Source organism: Pelophylax lessonae (genome assembly GCF_965119305.1).
Source record: "Pelophylax lessonae genome assembly, chromosome: 4".
In the NCBI taxonomy this organism is placed as follows: Eukaryota; Metazoa; Chordata; class Amphibia; order Anura; family Ranidae; genus Pelophylax; species Pelophylax lessonae.
Window position 1 is genome coordinate 108,781,073 of NC_138771.1, and position 22,716 is coordinate 108,803,788.

Consider the following 22,716-nt stretch of genomic DNA (forward strand, 5'->3'; position numbering starts at 1 on the left):
CATTCACAGAATACAGTGTTGTGAGTGATGTGCTGTGTGTATTTCTTCCAGATCTGTGCAGTAATCATTGTAAAACATTGCTTCTGTGCATAGCTTCCTGTAATAAAGACCGGCCACTGCTGCTCTCTGCCTTTGTACCGGGTGACTGGTCTTGTCTCCGCCTCCTCCCGTAGTGTTCTGCAGCCAGCCTGTAGGGGGTGGACCTGCTGAGTCCCTTCCATAGCTCTGCTCTCTGTCTTTGTACCAGGTGACTGGTCTTGTCTCCGCCTCCTCCCGTAGTGTTCTGCAGTCAGCCTGTAGGGGGAGTCCCTTCCATAGCTCTGCTCTCTGTCTTTGTACCAGGTGACTGGTCTTGTCTCCGCCTCCTCCCGTAGTTTTCTGCAGCCAGCCTGTAGGGGGGAGTCCCTTCCATAGCTAAGCTCTCTGTCTTTGTCCCGGGTGACTGGTCTTGTCTCCGCCTCTTCCCGTAGTTTTCTGCAGCCAGCCTGTAGGGGGAGTCCCTTCCATAGCTCTGCTCTCTGTCTTTGTACCGGGTGACTGGTCTTGTCTCCGCCTCCTCCCGTAGTTTTCTGCAGCCAGCCTGTAGGGGGGAGTCCCTTCCATAGCTCTGCTCTCTGTCTTTGTCCCGGGTGACTGGTCTTGTCTCCGCCTCTTCCCGTAGTGTTCTGCAGCCAGCCTGTAGGGGTGGACCTGCTGAGTCCCTTCCATAGCTCTGCTCTCTGTCTTTGTACCAGGTGACTGGTCTTGTCTCCGCCTCCTCCCGTAGTGTTCTGCAGCCAGCCTGTAGGGGGTGGACCTGCTGAGTCCCTTCCATAGCTCTGCTCTCTGCACAGGCTATGTAGAGCACAATGACAATGTGCCTGTTACTTTTACAAGGTAATATATGGGATTGTAAAGGCATTTATTGCACACAAAGTAAATGTATATCCTTTGTGACTTAGCCTGGAGTCCTGGAGTTCATCTTGCAACAGATTCTAAAAGCTGCTTTCTTATAACCTAAAATAAAAAAAAGTTTTTATACTTACCTGCTTGGTTCACTGGTACTTCAGAGTGGCCCCAAACCTCCGCTTCTGAGATCCCTCACCGACAATCTTGGCTCCTTCTCTTCTATGTTTGACACCATAGCAAGCCGCTAAGAAGTGTGTATCCATTGACTCACAAAGCATGGCTCGTCCCCACCCCCCGATTCCTCCTCACTGTTGGTATCAGTCTGTTCTGTGTGATCAGGGAGAAAGGGCAGTGCTGCCGACTGGCACAGCACCGGATCGATACTGGACTCGGGTAAGTATTTCGAGAGTGGGGAAATAAACATTTAATGGAAGGTTTTTTTTTTTTTTTTAATAAACGTTTTATTGAGAGAAATAAAAATGAACAATGACAAGTGATAACAGTGTGGCACAGTCAGCAGATACAAAGGCAAATAATAACACTCATCCGAGAGCGCCATAGACCGTACCTAGGAGCAGGAATATGAAATATGCAGCGAATACAAAAACATAGACAAGTCAAGAATGGCCTGGCCAAGCAAAATACAAGGACAACAATTAGGTATAACATTGCGTTAGGAGGAGCCGATGTGGCTGGGGCACATGCCCCAGCCAAATGGGCCAAAACAAGTGTGCAACAGGGCTAAATGCTGTCAGAGGGAGTAGTTGGATAATACTGGGTAGAGCATCTATGGGGAAAGGTAAGCACTCCATCAACCTGGAGAGATATGGAAGGGGGCGGTCAAGGGGCAGTAAGATAACCTTCCCGGCGGGAACCCCCCGGAGCGGAAACCCCCAAGGGGAACACGCTGTGTCCAGCACCAGGGGACCACCATCCACAAATGCGAACGGACCGCTCCTCACTGAGCATGGGTACGGGAGATAAAAGGGGGTGGGGGGTTAATGGAAGGTTTTTTAACCTTAATGCAGTTAATGGGTTAAGGTAAAAAAAACTTCTGACTTTAGAACCAGTTTAATGTGTGTTTTAAACTTCACAACAGACCTGTATTGCGGCCTACAGTCCTTAGAAGGAGGGTTTCACAGATTCTTGTTTTTTTTACATGCAAGTACCGATACTTTTGGTCAAGTACTCACCGATACGGAGTACGGATACCTTTGCATTGCGATTTGAGCCCATATAAAATGAATAGGCTCAGATTGCACTGCAAAGAATCGCATGTGATTTGAATAGGAATGCTGTGTGATTTCTGTCTGAATCGCATGCAGTTTCCAGCATCGCTTCTGTGTGAACCCAGGGTGAAGTCACTATGACAAGCCTGGGCTCACAGAGGAACAGTGGGGAAAACCACATGTGATTTGGGCAGGAATTGCATGGGACAGAAGGATGCACCACTCTATCTTAACCTACCAACGTCTACAAATGCTTACCAATAAAAGACTCAAACACATAGAAACATAGAAACATAGAAACATAGAATGTGTCGGCAGATAAGAACCATTTGGCCCATCTAGTCTGCCCAATATATCTGAATCCTATGAATAGTCCCTGGCCCTATCTTGTATGAAGGATAGCCTTATGCCTATCCCATGCATGCTTAAACTCCTTCACTGTATTTGCAGCTACCACTTCTGCAGGAAGGTTATTCCATGCATCCACTACTCTCTCAGTAAAGTAATACTTCCTCATATTACTTTTAAACCTTTGCCCCTCTAATTTAAAACTGTGTCCTCTTGTGGTAGTTTTTCTTCTTTTAAATATGCTCTCCTCCTTTACCGAGTTGATTCCCTTTATGTATTTAAATGTTTCTATCATATCCCCTCTGTCTCTTCTTTCTTCCAAGCTATACATGTTAAGGTCCTTTATCCTTTCCTGGTAAGTTTTTTCCTGCAATCCATGTACTAGTTTAGTAGCTCTTCTCTGAACTCTCTCTAGAGTATCTATATCCAATATTTTGGCATAGAAATGGCTGCGGCACTTTATTGGTTTAATGTAAATAAACAAATTTTAAAATTCCAAGAAGCATCAAATAAATAAATCAAATACTAGCGTATATTGCTTAGTCAAAGGACTCAAGCGAAATATAATTCTAAGTAATTATAACCAAAGTCCCCCCTTGAATTAAGGGTGACATACCACATAAAAGTGCCTGCGACAGGGGTGGGAGGGAGGGGAGCTCGCTAACGGTTCCAGTCAAATGTGGAGACCCCCTGACTGAGCCCCACCCCCTTTTTTATAGGGGAGTACAGAACGTTCTGGAAAGGCACGTGTATTTCCAGCCTCCCCCCCCCCACAAATACACGCTGCCATTCTTAAAGGGGAAACGGCCCTAAATGACCTCAATGAAAAACCTATTTTGTCTTTTTTAATTACTATCCTGAAAATATCTATGGCATCCACTGTCCCGTGTGTGGGCCCTAATTCTGTGCCCCCTATCCATTCTTGTTCAAATCGTGTACAATTTGAGCCCATTCATTTTGTATGGGTTTAAATCGCACTGCAAAGATATAGGTTTCAGGTATCGGAGCATTTGCACGAGTACTCATGCAAATACTTAGGCCCCATGCACACAGGGCGTTTTTGCAGCTGCTTTTAGGAGCGTCTGATGTTTTTTTTTTTTTTTTTTTGCAGCTTAAACAAGCCTCTCCATTTTATTCTATGGCCTCATGCACTCACAGGCTGCTTAACATTGCTTATACAGCGTTAAGCCACGTTATTCGTTTTTTTTTTTTTTATGTGAAAATCAATGGCTCCCTATGGGAGCCCATTGATTTGAATGGAAGTTGGATCAGGATGATCCGACTTGTAGTGCGACTTGCACTCTGAGGATCTTGAGGGGGAATTCGATGCCAAAAAAAACGGCGTGGGGGTCCCCCCCCAGGTTCCAAACCAGACCTTCGGGTCTGGTATGGGTTTTGAGGGGAGCCCTCATGCTGAAAAAACGGCGTGGGGTCCCCCCAAAATCCATACCAGACCCTTATCCGAGCATGCAGCCCTGCAGGTAAGGAAAGGGCAGGGGACGAGCGAGCGGCCCCACCCCCTCCTGGGCCATACCAGGCCACACGCCCTCAACATGGGGAGGTGAGTTCTTTGGGGCAGGGGGGGGGCCCTGCACCCCCCCACCCCAAAGCACCTTGTCCCCATGTTGATGAGGACAAGGGTCTTTTCCCGACAATCCTGGGCGGTGGTTGTGGGGGTCTGCGGGCAGGGGGCTTATTGGAATCTGGAAGCCCCCTTTAACATGGGGGCCCCCAGATCCCGGACCCCCTCTCCTATGTGAATGAGTATGGGGTACATTGTACCCCAACCCATTCACCCCCAAAAAAGGCAGTGTATTTAAATAATGACATAATGCAGTTTTGAGAAGTCCTTTATTAAAAATCTTCCTCTGATCTTCTCCTCCGGTCTTCTCCCCTCCTATCTTCTCCTCTGGTCTTCTTCCCTCCGATCTTCTCCCCTCTGATCTTCTCCCTCTGTGTTCTCCATCCGGTCCTTCTCCGTAGATGTCTTCCGTGATTATGCCGGCTCTGGTCTTTGCAGATTCTTATATAGCGATGCTGAGGACATAATGGGGCGGGGTCTCTAGGTGTTGTCCCCAGGAGACCCTGCCCTCATGGCTAAATAGGAGGCAAAGACCGGAGGCGGCATAATCAGGGAAAACATCGCCAGAAGGGAGAAGACCGGAGGAAGATTTTTAATAAAGGATTTCTCAAAACTGTCTCGTCATTCTTTACATACACTGCCTTTTTTGGAAGTGAATGGGTAGGGGTACAATGTACCCCATACTCATTCACATAGGGACGGGTCCGGGACCTGGGGGCCCCCTTGTTAAATGGGGCTTCCAGATTCCGATAAGCCTCCTGCCCGCAGACCCCCACAACCACCGTCCAGGGTTTTCGGGAAGAGACCCTTGTCCTCCTCAACATGGGGGGAGAGGCCCCCTTTCGCCCCAAAGCACCCATGTTGAGTGCATGTGGCCTGGTATGGCCCAGGAGGGGGTGGGGCCGCTCGCTCATCCCCTCCCCTTTCCTGACCATGCTCTGATAAGGGTCTGGTATGGCTTTTGGGGGGGACCCCATGTCGTTTTTACGGCGTGGGTCTCCCCTCAAAATCCATACCAGACCCGAAGAGCCTGGTTTAGAACCTGGGGGGGACACCCACGCCGTTTTTTTGGCATTGAGTTCCCCCTTGAGATCTTCAGAGCGCAAGTCGCATCACAAGTCGGATCACCCTAATCCGACTTGTGATGCGACTTCCATTCAAATCAATGGGCTGAAAGCCGTATCAAAGATGTCTCCTAGGCAACCATTGATTTTAAATGGAGGCAGATAAACGCTTCTAAAAGCCAACGTGGCCAAACATGCAATAACGCCAATAGAAAAAGCTACTAAAAGCAAGTTTTTACAGCTGCTTTTTTCGTGTCGTTAGAAGTGGCTCTGCAGCTCGTTTTTTCTGACGCCCTGTGTGCATGGGGCCTTGGTGTCAGCTCCAATACCGGAATCTGTGCAACCCTACTTGGAAGTGGTGGCTGCTTTAGTTTTCTTTGCTTTTTTCACCTGGTGATCCTGCCAGTTACACCCTTCCTATCCTGGGATTATTTGTACTTGGAGCCAAAACATGGGGAAGTGTGCATGTACTGGAGCGGTGTACTGGAGCTATGTACTGGATAGGTTTGTCCCCCAGACATACACTTCAAAAGGAGCAGAATAAGATTGATATTTTACACCTTGAGCCTCACAAATCATTCATGCTGTTATACCTATAATAGATATGATTGCTAGGACCGGTATATGGTATATTTACAGTAGGATGATTACTGCATAGTTTACTGAGTGTTCTGCTATAATTACGTCATTTCCCTGTGTACACATCTCCTCATCTGACCCCACTGGCAGAAGGTATTTGTTAGCGTGTTGGAAACGAATACTTTACGGAAGTTGTGATGTTGCGACCTTAAAGTGACACCAAAATGACACTAAACTCTGATTTGAAAATATTAATTTCCATTCAAGTGTGTATTCTTTAAGCGGAGTTCCGGCTGTTTTTTTCCCCCCACAAAATAACCCCCATGACAGTCACCGCTTGTACTGTACAAATTAGCAATATTGAAAAGTGAACCCTTTTTGTTTTTTGTGCAGCATAGATAATTTACTCTAATCTCATAATTTACAGTGCGGCCATCCTGACTGTGGTCATCTGAAGCCCACTGGGACTCTTCCGGGATTTGGTGCATGCTGGCTACCCAGCATGGACCTCCCGATCTCACGCATGTGCAGTGGGAAGGAAGCGCGCCCCACTGTATGTCGGCCATGTTTCCATAGCGATGGCGGCGTTGGAGGATGTTCCTGTCCCATTGATATGGAAACTACTTTGATGAATCAGTGACAGCTATCCCAGGAGCCAATGCAGATGCAGTAATGATGTACCTCGCCATGGCGAGGTTTGACAGAAGTGCTGCCTTTGGGCTCCAGAAAAGGTAATAAATGAAAAAAAAAAAAAGTAAAGTATCTGAAAATGCATGGGGGTGCGGTGATCTATCATTGCAGCCATAGTTGTCATATAGGCTGGAACTTTGCTTTAACTTCAATAAGTTCCTTCCGTTGCGCTCAGCCTCCTCCAGGTCTCCAGATTCCTTTTTTGCTGCTGTGATGTGACTTTCTGTTAGAGGGTGACTACGTTAGTTCTCCATGGTTCCATTGTACGTAGGAACATAGCCACTCCCTTGCTTGTACCCGAGGTGGTCTCTGGGATGTGAAGTGCGCATGGAGCAGTACACATGACTGCCACTAACTCCTACTGCTTGTTCCAAATAAACAGAAGTGAAGCTTTCTGCAGATGTTATGAAGTAGGCAGAAAAACACATCAAGAAATGATTAAGGCCCCTTTCACACTTACCGCTCCGTTGGTGGACTCAGTTTTTCTCAGTGGGGGATCGATCCGCCGATTCCCCACTGAGCAGGTGGATGGCAGCAGTCTCCATGCTGTGTGCAGAGACAGAGCTGTCAGGTCCCCGCTCTTCTCTATGGGGGAATCGGATGAGAACGGACCGCCTGGCTATTCTCATCCGATCCGATCCGCCAGACGGATGGAAAATAGGGTTTTGGACAGGATCGGATGTCAGCGGACATGTCTCCGCTGACATCCGATGCCCCATAGAGGCCCCCCATGGGGCATCTGTTCAGATCCGCCTGAAAAACTGACAGGCGGATTTGAACGGTCCGCAAGTGTGAAAGGGGCCTTAAAGAATAACTCCTCTTTTGTGGCAACAAATTAGCAAATAATAATAAAAAAAAAAAAAAAAACACATACAACTGTGGCACAAGTCATATTGTTATTGAATGTTATTAAAAATTACCTTTCTTTTTATCTGCAGCGGTGTACATTTCTGTAAAATTTTATGAAATATGGCTACCTAAGGGCATTCTGTATTTTCCTGATTTTCCTAGAAGTTTGCATTAAGATACAGGTCAGCTTTTGGGCATCCCCTGCAGCAAAACTGTAATTTTTGGTTAGATACTCATGAAGGGTTTATCACATCTAAAGGGATACAGATCCTGCCACTTTCCTCAATAGAACCCTGAAAGTGCAGCAGCTCATTAATATGTATAAAATCATTCTCGTTCAAATCTATTTTGCACATGGACACAGGCAAACAAACAGCTATTAACATAATTATACAGAATTACATAAGGTAGGAATCTACAATAAAGTTTGTTAGAATCCCTTCAATGTACATTGATCATCCAGAGGGGAAGGTTTTTTTTCCTCAACAAAAGTGGTTATTCTTTAACCACTTCAATACCAGGAACTTTCACCCCTTTCTTTTGGTAGTATTGAATCACCACCACTGGGGTTTTTTATGTTTTTCTAAACAAATGAAAAAAGATCACAGATTTTGAAAAAGAAAGTCTTTCTAAGTTTCTGTTCCAAAATGTTTTAAATAAGTAATTTTTCTCCTTCACTGATGTGCACTGATGAGGCGGCACTGTTGAGGAGGCACTGATTGGCATCACTAGTGGGCGTCACTTTTGGACACTGACAGGCATCGCTGATGGTACTGCACTTAAAATAAAGGCCCCCGCCCCACCAACAGGAGAGACGCTTATCGGCTCTTCTCTATACGTGCGCTGTCAGCATGAATAGAGGAAAGCCGATAACCAGCACTTCCTATTTTCACTGTAATCAGCTGTGATTGGACACAGCTGATTAACTGGTAAAGAGCCAATGTCATAGACTCTTTACTAGTGATCGACCGATATCGTTTTTTTTAATGCTGATACCAATATTTTGGTCATTGGAGATATATATATATTTTCGTAGGTACTCCTTGTGGAGGGATCTGGGGTCTAAAAGACCCCAAACCCCTCCTGGGCACTGAAAAGCATTCAAAAGCCAAGTTTGACTGTTTTGAATGCTGTCAGTTTTTTAATTTGGCGCCGAATACCCGGAATTGATGTTATGACATCACTTCGGGGTTGTTTACATGGAGACCCGATCAGAGCCGAATGCAGCTTTGATCGGGTTTTCTCTTCGGCGGCCATGCAGGTAGGATGCCTGGGTCTCCAGGTGTGACGGGAGACCCAGGTGAGCCGCGGAAGGCAGCGGGAGGGGGGCGGGACGTCCCCTCCCGATCCTTGTAAAGACAGCTGAGCGGCTTCTCAGCCGCATCGGTAGTCATTACAAGAGTGCCGACCGTCGGCTATGGACGCCGGTAACGGGGTGATGCCTCTAGCTGCAGGCATCACTCCAGTACAGCACTTTCCCGCAATATCGATAACCTCAGGGGCCGATTCTGATATATCGGGGAAAGTGCATATCGGCCCCTGATATATCGGTGGTGCCGATAATCGGTCGATCCCTACTCTTTACCATGATCAGAGATGATGGAGACAGTGCACCACTGATTGCCGCACGAGCGTCATTTTGCTATAGGCCAGGCAGGAAGGTGTTAAAAAAATTGCTTGCAGGGCCATTAAGTATATGGATTATTTTTGGATAATTAGGTTGTCGTTTAGGCTGGGTTCACACTGTTGGGATGCAGGAAACCGCGATTCCTGTGCAAGTTCCCACAACGCATCTGAATTGCAGGCAGTTCACACTGCAGTCTGCGAACCACTGCAGGTGTCAATATAAAGTTATTGATACCCCCAAATTAGCTCGCAGAATGCAGTGCGAACTGTGCAATCGGAGGGTATCGAATCGCATGGGTCTGAACAAAGCATGCAGGGGTGCTGGAATATTTGGGGAGATTTTTCAAGTACTCATTTATTGGATTGTCAAATATTATTATGAAGGATTAATATTTATTATACAGGATTTATATAGCACCAACAGTTTGCGCAGCGCTTTACAATATAAAGGGAGAGAGTACAGTTCCAATAAAATAAAATTAATATACGTTAGGAGAGCCCTGCTCAAATGAGCTTACAATCTAATAGGGTGGGGCAAGTGGTAGAAAAGGTAATAACTGTGAGGGATGAGCTGATGGAGGAATAAAAAGTTCACTTGTTAGGTGGAGGTGGGATAAAAATAAAATGAGGTTGAAGGATTGTAAGAGGTGCATGGGAGTCAGCCAGTCCCCAGTCTGATGTACTCACCCTCCAGTCTGCCACCAACAAAGTAGACCTGTCTCTTGATACAAAGAACAGGGGTTTAGTTGACACACATTTGCAAACGCATGTGTAAGCTGCAGAGCCACTTCACTGCACCCTGTTTTATCTGCAGTCCTAACACTCCTAATTGAGTGTCTCCACACTGGGGGCACATGGCTGCTAATGGATGGATGGGGGAACAGGTGAGAGGGAGACAGCCCAACCTCCCCCTATCCATGACTGGTCTGTTGTCTCAAAACTCAAATAACTAAGTTGTAACAATGGTACAAACTGTAAAGGACCAGCTGAGAAGCATTCCACCTCCATCCCCTTGGTGGATGCAGTATAAAGACAGATTGGGATTTTATATATGGGGCATGGCCTTTAAAGCACAATGCCTTTCAATCCCTAATTTCCTTTTGGGACTTTATGTGAGACAAGCAGGTCATGCTATTGGTCTCCATCCCTGTATACGGAAAAACTAAGGTCAAATCAGACTGCATCCACCAAAAACGCACGAAAATCGCACGGTGGGACTTTATATGAGGCACCAAGCTGTAGGCAAGGTGTCTCCATCCCTGGTTGCTTAAACACAATAGGCTAGGTGGGACTTTAAGTGAGACCCCTGCAGATGGAGGTGGGATAGGCTTGCTTGAAGAGTTTTCAGGATTGGCCAAAGGTGGCCAGAGTAGGAGATAGATTGTAGTATGTGTAGCTACTGACTTTTAATTTTGGGGGGAACTCTGCATTAAGCTTACTGAAAGCTCTGCAAATGCTTTGTAAATATTGAAATGATAGAGTGCACATACACCCCTGCACTTGCGCACTGGGTTAATCAATCATAAACAAATGTGAAAAACGATTATTGATTATTGGTGGCTTAGAGCGACCCGTCTAATAGCAGATAAATGCCAAAAGAATGTGTATAACGAGCAGGTATTACACATACGCAGATACCAGATATATAGAGATATATATGACCCATTACAGGTAGTCAACACCAGCTTTAGGAACAATTCCCAGAGCCGTCAGATGAGGTATGTATTCTCAGGATAAGGATGTATGAAAAGAGAAAGTCCTCTCATTGCACATTATTCAAAAACCAAATATTTATTAAAAATAAAGGTTCACCTACAATGTAAAAATTTGCTTTCAAACTTGTTGCGAGCAGGGAACGCCATTCCGTGCTCCACCTGCGTTCCACATAGCAGAAGTGACGTGTTTTCTTGTGAATATCCCTAGTGACTGCCATGACCACTAGCAATAATCACTGCATTCTCCTGGCAGGGACGGCTTCAAAGGCACCCCCACCCCCCCCCCCCCACCCCATTCCCAGTGGGGGGCTGGGAGAACACAATGTCCAGGCAGGGGGGATTCCCCTGACCGTACGGTCTTTGTTGATGGGATAATTGTGCAAATTTCCTTCCTTCAACCTGTGGTTGCAAAAAAATAATTTGCACCATCTATGGCCTGCCTTTGCTGTGGATTGGGAAGAATGGCTCTATAGGACTGCATTGGCTATGGAATATGTTGTGTTTTACTCCTGGGTGGCCTGCTACAGCCAGTAAATGATCATTTAGCGAGATGTGACTTTCCCCGGCTTGTTGTTTGTAGCATCCGATAGATGTGAGTAAGCTGCACAGCATGAAAGTTCTGCCCAATGTTGGATTAGCAGCCAGCGTGTGAACCTAATTCTTGCAGTGGGTTAGTCACAAGGAATAGTCCAGATGCCAACGAGTGATTAACTTGGAGGATTCGGAGTATGTTTACCCTTATTAGAAGTGCTAGGCCATGGAGTTCATTTTGTAAGCTCTACTATATTGCAAAGAATAACCAGTCCAAAATATTGTCTGTAACATTATTGGCATTTTCCCTGTATGGTCTAAAAGGGTTTACATTTCTTATGATAAAAAGATATATCTTTATTAGGAAAATAATAATTAACTAAAAAGGATGGGCTGGAGTGTTTTTGACTTTTTGTGCATTTATATCATTTTCTTTTGGTCTAGCCTTGGTTTTATTATACTATTACCCATTGAATTAGTTGGCTGGATTTATTTGCATTGCATTTAGCTTGTGCACATACACACTAAGATTGATGATGTGCATGTTCTTTTTTTTTTTTTTTTTTGTATTTTTTTTTCTCTTAAAGTGTTACTAAACCTTAAAACGTTTTTTACCTTAGTGCATTGTTTGCATTAAGGTAAAAAAATATTTTCAATTTCCCTGTCCCCCCCCCCCCCCCCCTTCCCCTTTGTGATGAGTAAGGCCCCTTTTAAACAGGCTTTCAGATCCAATTTGCCTGTCAGTTTTTTTTTTTCAGGCGGACCGGATTGATGCTCCATGCAGCCCTTTGGAGCGACAGATATCAGCGGAGACATCTCCGCTGACACCCGCTGATATCTGATCCGTTCCTGTCCGTGAAATCCGGATGGAGTTCCATCCATCTGGAGGATCGGATAGGATCAGATGAGAACGGAGAGGCGGTCCATTCTCATCCGATCTCCCCATAGAGGAGAGCAGGGCTCTGACAGCTCTGTCACTGCATATAGAGCGGAGACGGAGCTGTCATCTGCTTGCTCAGCGGGGATCGGTGGATCGATCCCCCGCTGAGCAGAACGGATTCCGTCGGGCGCACCGCCCGTGTGAAAGGAGCCTTATGCCCCATACGCACGTGCAGATTATCTGCAGACTTTTGTCTGCAGACTTACCTTTTCTATGTAGTGCAAGGGCCTGCGGGATTGCATACAAATTGAAAGTGTTTAGGTTTGACCTCATATTATATGGTTTTGGTAAGTCTGCAGACAATCTGCACGTGTGTATGGGGCATTAGAGAGGGGAGAAGAGCTCAGTGCTGTGCACAGCTGCATCTATTCTACCATCTTCTTCACACAGCATTCAAGAAGCCGCAGATGCCATTGGCTCTTGCTGCTGTCAATCAAATGCAGTGAAGAGGAAGTGAAGGGCGGACCTAAGTCCCACTGTGTAAGTCTATGGAGCGTGGCTCCAAAGACACAGGTCAGGAGCGCGCAGACCACGTTTCTCCCCATAGCAAGCAGCTGGGTATGGTGGACATAAAAAGAAGAGGAGCCAAGATCGCCACCGGGGACCCCAGAAGAGGAGGATCGGGGCAGGTAAGTCATTTTTTTTAAAAATCTGACTTTAACACTTTAAAGTGTTTGTAAACCTCAGACATGAAATATGAAAAGCATATCCCTCTATAGTTCAATCCAGAACACTAAGGCCTCTTTCACACGGGCGTTCCGTATGTCCGTATATCACCCCATCCGTTTGCGGGTGATATACGAACATAATGCATGTCAATGGGATTGCGGATGTCAGTGGATGACCATCCGCTGACATCCGATTTGCGTCTTTTCAGTTCTGTTCCGTTTTTTTGGAACGGAACAGAACCCTATTTTGCTTCCATTTAAAAAATGGAAAGGACGCAAAATCGGATGTCAGAGCTGTCACCAGCTGACATCCGCAATCCCATAGACATACATTATGTCCGTATATCATCCGCAAATGGATGGGATGATATGCGGACATACAAATGTCATCCGTGTCCGTAAAAAAAAAAAAAAAAGTGCCGGAGCGGATCTGAATACGGTCCGCTTGGTGTGAAAGAGGCCTAAGGGGTTTATTTACGAAGGCTGGAGACTGCAAAGTCAGTCTCACTTCTGCGGGGAAACCAATTCACTTCTAACCTCAGCTTGTTCAATTCAACTTTGGCAATAAAACCTGAAAGCTGAAGCTGATTGGTTTCTATGCAGAAGTGATTTTGTGCTCTCAGGCTTTAGTAGATAAACCCCTGGGGGGGGGGGGGGGGGCTTTCACATGGGGCTGTTTGATCAGGTCCACCTGTCATTTTTTCAGGCGGATCTGATCGGAACCTCCAGTCTCCTCTATGGGAGCGATGGATGTCCACTGACACCCGCCGCTATCCGATCTGATCCTACGCGCAAAAAAACAGACAAATGGTGGTCCTATTTTCCATCTGTCTGACGGATAGGATCGGATGGAAATGGACATGCGATCAGCATGAATTATTTTTGGCAATTTTTCCCGACACCAAGAGAAAAAAGGTGACTGGGGAGGGATCTCCAGCAGATTGACAGCTTCAGTTCTGTTCCTTTGTGCTGTGTGAAGGGTGTGTGTTTCTTCCTTCCAATCAGCTCTCAGAGATCTCCTCACTGAGCTCTGCAGAGTGTAACTTTAGCTCCTCACCCCTTTTTCCTGAAATCTCAGACAAGCTTATAAAGTCAGCACTTTGAAAGGATATAGAGAAGAGAAGACTGTAGATGGACTGGTGCAACTTATGTAGGAGGATTTGTTTCATTTCTGTGTATCACCTCAGGATAGTCCCTTCCTCTTGGGTACATGGAAGGATTTACAACCACTTTAACATGTGTTGCAGCATGTTGGCGCTGTGTTTAAGTGCAACATATTCCATCTTCCCCTACGTCACAGGTGTCAAACACAAGGCCCGCGGGCCGAATGTGGCCCCCCCCCGGCAATTTCATGTGGCCCTCGTACCTCCCCTGCAGCTGCTGCACCCCCCTTGTCTCTGCCTCCACCTTGTCTCTGTAGTCGGCAGCAGAAAGGACAAAACTCCTCTGCCAGATCCTGCACTCCTCTGTGTAGCTGCAGAAAATCTCGTCTTTACCCCCCCCCCCTTTCCTTCTCAGCAGTCTGCAGCAGAGAGGAGGGCAGAACTCCTCCTACAGATCCTGCACCACCTTGCCTCTGCCTCCCCTGGTCTCAGCATTCAGCAGAATCTGGAAGCTGACTCCAGCCCTCCTCTGGTTCTCCTGCAGACCCTGCACTATTTCCCAGATCCAACTGCATCATCTTCCTGGCAGCAGCACAAGGTAAGGGGTGCAATGTGATGTAAGGAAGGGTGGGTGGCTCTTGACTTCTGATGGTAGGGGGGGGGCTCTTGACATCTCATGTAAGGGTGTAAGGGGGCGTGGGGTTCTCTGGACATTATTCTAACATATATAACCGGCCCTTTTGAGGGCAACCATAATACTGATGCCGCCCGCGATAAAATTGAGTTTGACACCCCTGCCCTACGTATACCCACGTAGCCCGTTTATGTGAATTGAGACTATTCGAAACAATGGATTTGGGCTGGTTGCTGTGTTGGGACTGTGATGAGCAATGCAGCCCAATGTGTGTGATATGAATGAGCCATGTTAGTTTGGGTGTTCTCCTAAGTGGTACACATGAAGCTTTCATACAATGTCATTTCATCAGTGTAGGTCCAGTCTTCTGCAGGAATGGACTTTTTATTACTTACCTTGTATTTTAAGGATTTGAATGGAAAGGTACACTGCATAAAGTCATTTAAAAAGCAATTTCAGAACTGAGCTACTGATTTCATTATACAGGTTGTCATACGGCAGCCCAGGATCAGTGCCAGTTGCTTGGCAAAAAGTGACAGTCTTTATTTGAAAATGGATATAGTCCAAAAAACCATAATGGCTTACTTCAGCAAAGACACACAACCCAGTCCATACTCTGGTTTATGGTCACCACCACCATACCGCTCCCCCACTGGGGATTTGGGGTTTCCCATCTGCTTACGGGGTCCCAGAGAGAAAACTAACACAGTCAGTAACTGGCTCGTTCAGCTCACTCTCCCGCTGCCAGGTGCCAACTGATTTCTCCTGCTTTTATGGACTCACACACAGACTTGCTAACCCCTTCAGGACCAGAGTCCCTGTAATCAGGGTTTGGAGGTTACTCCCACCCAAAATTCTTCAAACCCCCAAAAATGTGGGTCCCTAATAAGGACTTGGCAGTCCAGAGAGTACTGAAAAACAGTCCTCTACTCTCTAACTGGACTAGAACCCCTCACCCCGGAACCCCTCACCCCGGAACCTCTCACCCTGCATGGGTGAGAACCCCTAAATACTCAACATACCCTCATTTTGTCCCATTAAAGGGACCACAACCCAAATAGTGGGAAATATACTTGCCATTCAGAGAGGCATCCTTAGGCCCTGTTCACACCTGAGTGTATTTCAGCTCAAAAAACGTTCATCTCTAAAGTCTCAAAACTCCCAACAAGTAAAATCCTGTTCATGTGAGCATTTTTTCGCCTGAAGCTCAAAAAAGTACATGAGCTCCTTTTTTGGCAGATTACAGGCGTTTTTGTTAGGTGTCAATGCCTGCCTCCACACACCTGCAAAAAATGCGTGAAAAAAACTCCTGAAAACAATGCGCTCAGGTGTGAATGGAGCCCGAGTGTGTGGATAGTAATTATTTCCTCAGTATGATACTAATAATAAAATTCCTAACAGAAAATAATTAAAAATTTAAAAACATGTAACAAATGTCATGTGGTCAAATATAGCAGCATAGAATTTGTAGCTCTGACTTTATAGTACATACAAAGTAACTGCTTTAACCTTGGAGTACATTCGATGAAGTTGAAAGCGTGTGATGTACATATGGACACGTCATTGTGTGTGTGTGTGTGTGTGTGTGTGTGTGTGTGTGTGTGTGTGTATGTATATTGTCATTTGGTCTAACCGCAAAGAAACATTGCATGTTGACAGGTTGGAAAGATAATTATTGGGTTCCAATAAATAGTTTTTTCTCAACCTCAATAGTGTAAAAAGGTGCATGTACAGACTGTTTTGAATATAATTTGAAGGAAATGATTTCAGAACAAGGAGCCAGTGAGCCAATGGGAAGAGAGAGGGGATTGGGGCCAAGCCACCGCACTGTGTGTGAATGGCCATGCAGAGCAGCAGCTCAGGAGGGAGCCTGCCTGGGTACCCCCATAGCAAGCTGCTTGCTCTAGGGGCACTCGGCAGGGGCCAGGAGCGCCGGCGGGGAGTTGAGAAGAGGAGGATCGGGCTGCTCTGAAAAACCACTGCACAGAGCTTTAATATCACTATAAAGTGTAGCTCCAGTTTTAAAGTCTAAATTTTTGGATTCTATCAAGTAAAGTAATCAGTCTAATTCTTTTTTTGCCCTTCTAAAACCTGTGTCGTCTTTTAATTTTTTTGCAGCTGTTTTAGTTGTAAAGGTTTGTTTTAGGGCCCTTTCACACTTGGTGTCCGTCAGGCGGACTCCGTTTTTCTCAGCGGGGGATCGATCCGCCGATCCCCCGCTAAGCAGGAGGATGACAGCTGTTCTCCGCGCTGTGTGGGGAGACAGAGCTGTCCGGTCCCCATACATCTCTATGGGGGAATCAAATGGGAACGGACCGTCTTCTGTTCTCATCCGATCCGCTGGACGGATGGAGAATAGGGTTTCCATCCGTCCAGATTTGAGGGCTTGGATCGGATCGGATGTCAGAGGACATGTCTCCACTGACATCCAATCCCCCATAGAGATGCATGGGGCGTCCGTTCAGATCCACCAAAAAAACTGACAGGCGGATCTGATCGGTCCGCATGTGTGAAAGGGGCCTTAGTGTGTACATATGGAGTATCTGAAAGTGGGCGGTCTAATGATGGTTGCCACCTGCAGTAACAATGGGTGTGTTCACTTCTTCTCTCCTACAAGTACCATGATGCAATGGGAGGGTGTTCGCTGCATTTCTGTTGTGACTTCTTGGTTGGGCGGGGTCAGTCCTGAGTGCACGCTCTGGACTTTAACCCACTTAAGGTCCAAGCCTATTTCTGACACTTGTTGCTTACAAGTTAACTACCTCACATCCGCGCTACAGCCTATATACGGCTGCAGCGCGGACTTGAATTTTCGGGAGGCCGCTTTTAAACGGCCTCCCAGAAAGACTCTCCCCGCGCGCTCCCGCGAGCGCGCATCGGGGAGAATCTGTGTCGGCCGTGTCCCTTGGACACAGCCGATCACAGATCGTGGTGAATGGCCAATCACAGCGGCCATTCACCACGTGATCAAGCCGTCCAATGAGAGATGATCTCGTATGTAAACATATGAGATCATCTCTCATCGCCGGCGCTCCTTCCTCACACAGAGCCTGCAGTGTGAGGAAGGAGGGGGAGCTGTCAGCCACCGGGGACACACAGCAATGTAATCAGGCCACTGATCACCAGTGCCCTGATTACTAAAGGTAAAAAAATACACAAATTTCCCCCCCATCAGTGCCCACAGTGCCTGCCATCAGTGCCCCCCATCAATGCCCACAATCAGTGCCCATAGTGCTGCCAGTCAGTGCCCATCAGTGCCTGCTCATCTAGGCACTGATGAGCACTGACTGGCAGCACTGTGGGCACTGAGTGTGGGCACTGATGGTGCTGCCCATCAGTGCTCAGCAGTGCCACCCGTCAGTGTCCATCAGTGCCATCCGCCAGTGCCCATCAGTGCCGCTCGTCAGTGCCCAGCAGTGCCGCCTATCAGTGCTCATCAGTGCCGCCTATCAGTGCCACCTATCAATGCCGCCTATCAGTGCTCATCAGTGCGGCATATTAGTACCTCCTCATCAGTGCCCATAAGTGCCACCTCATCAGTGCCCATAAGTGCCACCTCATCAGTGCCCATCAGTGCAGCCTATCAGTGCCGCCTCATCAGCGCACATCAGGGAAGGAGAAAAATTTATTTTCAAAATTTACTCGCAGAAAATAAAAAAAACTTTTTTTTTTTTCAAAATTTTCTGTCTTTATTATTTTTTTTTTTTTGTAAAAAATAAAAAACCCAGAGATGATTAAATACCACCAAAAGAAAGCTCTATTTGTGTGAAAAAAATGATAAAAATTTCATATGGGTACAGTGTAGCATGACCGCGCAATTGTCAGTCAAAGTGTGACAGCACTGAAAGCTGAAAATTGGCCTGGATGGGAAGGGGGTTTAAGTGCACAGTAGGCAAGTGGCTAAAATCAGTATTTTTTGCTAGAAAAATACTTGGAACCCGCCCAACATTTATGAAGATATTTTTTAGCAAAGACTTTGGAGAATAAAATTGCAGTCGTTGCAATATTTTATGTCAAACGGTATTTGTGCAGCGGTCTTTAAAACGCAATTTTTTTGGGCAAAAAATACACTTCAATGAATTAAAAAAACAAAACCGTAAATTTAGCCCAATTTATTTGTATATTGTGAAAGATGATGTCACACCAATTAAATTGATACCAAACATGTTATGGTATGCATTTGTGTTTTCTGTGGTGTGTGGGGACAAGGGCACTTTACATATATATTTTTTTCTTATTTTTTTTTTTTTTTTTACACTGTCCCTTTTTAAAAAAAAAAAAATGTGATTACTTTTATCGCAGTCACAAGGAATGTGACAGTACTAGGCAGTGACAGGTACTCTTTATAGAGGATCTGGGGTCTAAAAGACCCCAAACCCCTCCTCTACACTTCAAAGTATTCAAAACGACAAAATCTGCGTTTTTGAATTCTTTGGATTTTTCAAAATCAGCGCCATGGTAAACTGGAAGTGGCATTGTGACGACTGGGCTTTAGCGGCAGTTTTGATGCAGCCCTGTCTGTCTCTTCCTGCAGTCATGGATTATTATTACATGTAATGTGTTGGTGCAGATCTGCGTGGGAGGGCCTGATCACATACCCGCCAACCTCTAGAGCTTGCGGTCGTAACAGTGCCATCTATACACAGTTACAGAGCAGGCAGTCCTCTTCTGATACAAGGATGTCTCTTCTGGGTATTAGAGGGGGGTCTGCAACAGCTCTGATGACTGAGCTGAGGTGTCCAATAGGATTTCTCGAAACACAGCTGTCTGCTCCTGCCTCTCTCTGCCAGCATCTGATTGGTCCTGGACAGAGGCTGCAAGACAGAGCAACTTTGATGCATGCTGTTTAGGGTTTAACAATAGAAGAGCCTGGACCTGGTACAGGAAAACTGTACCTCAAGTAATGGTAATATATATTTAAAGTTAAAGATAAAAAACATTCCTTCCTGAAAGATGCATTGGATGATTTAAATGACTTTTTCATTTACTTTGTGAGCAACAGTCTCATTGATGAGTGTAATGTCGTTTGGAGATTTAGTAATAAGAAACCTATGCAAATGTCACCTTCATGCTTGTATCAGTGCAAGCCCAACATGATCCCCTCCATATCTGAACAAATTATTAGCATAACAATACACACAGTCACCAGCAGGGGGCCGCGCTCCTGGGATATAGGCAGATGCTTGTCCTGGAGGCCGCTCCCACACAGCACATCATAGCAATGTGGGCGGAGCTAGTCTGGTGTCCGGAACTGAACTGGCACTGGGCTGCACAGAGATAACTGTACACAAGCCGCAGAGTGTGGTGTACATACGGTATCTAAGGAAGAAATGTGCTCTACTACAGAGGTGGACACATTGGGGCAGCACTGTACCTGAAGGACCAGGCGCACTGCAAACAGTACAGATAGTTTATTTACAGAGAAGCTTTAAAATGCCATATGCATCAAGAGGAGAGGTTTTTTTTAATTCAAAACTGGAATTACTCTTTAAATGAAAAATACACTATGGTAGCCATTTCACCTAAATAGGCTGCAGACAAATAATACGGCCCAATGAACTTTCAGGTTAGTCTAGGCATGCAGAGCTGGCACTTGGTGCAACCCCATTAATTTAGGGGGTCAATGCTAATTCTGTTCAATTACTAAGCTGTAGAAAGTGTTATTCCCTCTTCCAGCAGAGTGTGCTTTGCAGTAAAGGTCTAGCCGAAAGTGCAGGTGTTTCCTATAGACGGATGGTAATGGGACCCTGAATGTGCGTGCTTCCCCCATATGTGCATGTTGTCATACAAAGCATGATGTAGGGGCTGAGAGTTCAATGAGTGGCCGTAATGAACATATCTGGGTAGTACTAAGAGGAGATGGCAGTAAAGAAGTATAGCTCCATATACAGTGTATGTTCTGTTTATGTAGGTCATTGCTTTCGCAAACTGTTAGATATACAAAGGTACTTTTTACCTTTAAATAATATGTAAACCAAACATTTCATATTTCTGATATGTGCCTGCTGTACCATGTACTTGTATGACAAAAGTATCCTGTTCTCTTTGTATTGCTTTCTTTGAAATCTCTAGTGTTCCTGCCAGTCCCTCTGCTTTCCTATTAAAAGCTGACCACACTTAGCATGAGAACCCATCGTGGTCAGACTTGCCTTGACACTCCCCCCCACAAACACACACACAGCCATTCACTGGGAAGATTGGTGCACTGCTGTTTCTTCTACCCCTGCTCTTATGCAGCTGAGGACAGAGGGAATGTGATCACTTAGAAAAACATCTTCCCGTCTTGCTTCCGGGTTCACGAACTCCGACTCTGTGACTTCTATGACTGGCCAGAGCCCTAATGAAGTCACGGCACAGGGCTATGAAGAAACGGCATGGGTGGCCGTTCCTTCAGAGCGCATGCACCAGTGATGTCACTGGCTGCATGTACAGTAAATATCTCCTAAACTGTTCACCTTTTGGAGATATTTACACTACCTATAGGTAAGCCGCCTCATTATAGGCTAATTATAGGCTCACCTATTGGTAAAATTTAAAGATGGAAGTATAATTCCTCTTTAAAAGAAAAGAGTTGTACAGCACTTGCTCTAGATGACAGTGACTAGCACTACTGCAGCTGTTTGCTTCTTGAATGGTAAATGGTAACATTAATAAAACAAATATTTTTTCACCCATAGGCCCCAGGATTTGGATTTGGGATCGCAATATCAGGAGGTAGAGACAACCCTCATTTCCAGAGTGGAGAAACATCAATAGTCATCTCTGATGTTCTCAAAGGAGGACCTGCTGAAGGCCTGCTGCAGTAAGTGTCTTCCTTTCTGCTACATATATATACATGTTGGTATAATCGAAGGGTAACTATTTAAAATCTGTTTTTACTTCCTTTTTAGATTTGACAGTCTGTTTCAATGTAATGCTCATATTCAGTATTGTTAAACGCTGTTAATTATATTTTAAATAATTGTTCTTTTATACTTTGGGTCTTTGCTTGCTATATATACCACACATTGCCTTGGTAACTTGTTTCTGTAGTGCTGAAGATTGCCCTGCGATCTTTTGCTTGTACTGTTATTTTTCTGCTGAAGCCCCCAAGCTCATATATTGTATCATACAGATAATAAACTGTCAACATTTAGGGCTCATGCACACAGGGCTTACAAACTACCACTTTTACAGGTTTTTTCTTTTTTGTGTCTGTAAAATCACCTCTATGTTAGCCTATGTATCCATGCACACATAGGCATTTACAGGCGGGGAAAAAAAACCTGTCACCACTGCGTTCAGGAGGGGAGCTCTTGGGCAGAAGAAAACACTTGACGCACCTAAATGCATATAAACACACCTAAATGCATATACACACACCTAAATGCAGGGCAAGATTAGTGCTTGAGTGTTTATTCCATTGGCCAGAATAAATTAATATTCTGGGCAATGGAATCCATTAATACTCAAGCGCTTGATGCGTCTAAACATGTGTGCAAAAACGTGGGTTTAGATGTGTTTTTGAAGCAGCTTTTCTTCCTGCCAAGAGAACAGGCATTCAGGGGAGCTGAGCAATCGCTGAGTGTGTATGAGGCCTTAAAGAGGTTGTAAACCTCAGAGAAAAAAAAACCTGAAAGACAAAAACATAATGAGCTAGTATGCATTGCATACTAGCTCATTATGAAATACCTTAGAACGAAACCCCCGCAGCGCCACCCGTTCACTGGTGACACGGCCGACATGTTCAGCCCTCTTGCTTCCGGGTTCATGTCCTCCGGCCATCTGATTGGCTGGAGCTGCAATGACATCACTCCTGCGCATGCGTGCTGGAGCTGCCGTTCACGGCACAGGGCTCTGAAGGAACGGCACGCTTCCTTCAAAGCGCATGCGCCAGTGATGTCACTGGCTGCATGCAAAGTAAATGTCTCCTAAACGGCGCATGTACCAATAGGTAAGCCTTATCATAGGCTTACCTATAGGTAAAAGTTACAGAGGAAACTTTACGTCCTCTTTAAATAGGGAAGAGGCCTGTGTTTGATAAGAGTTGATCCTATTAATACTATGACCACAGAAGTATTATATGGACAATGTCATACCTTTCTTTTATTTGTTGTAACCTTTCTATTCATAAAACTTTCTATTCATCAAAGAATCTCCAGTTTGCAGAAATGACAGCCTTTTCAGACAATTGTCATCGGACAGTAGGCAGGAGGTTAAAATTTTAAAAACGTAAATAATGACACAGACACACCATTACTTTTTGGAAAATAATTGGCCGCGGCCATTTA

At 45.5% G+C, this 22,716-nt stretch overlaps 1 protein-coding gene across 7 annotated transcripts in view; it reads left to right on the forward strand.

Moving 5' to 3' along the window:
* Nucleotides 1–22,716, forward strand: part of TJP1 (tight junction protein 1) — a 589,472-nt gene that overhangs the window by 448,356 nt on the left and 118,400 nt on the right. For all 7 annotated transcript variants that reach the window (XM_082253421.1, XM_082253420.1, XM_082253423.1 and 4 more), the window contains one exon: nucleotides 21,124–21,248. In XM_082253421.1, coding sequence (XP_082109547.1) covers nucleotides 21,124–21,248 — 125 coding nt within the window. The remainder of the gene's footprint in view (nucleotides 1–21,123; nucleotides 21,249–22,716) is intronic.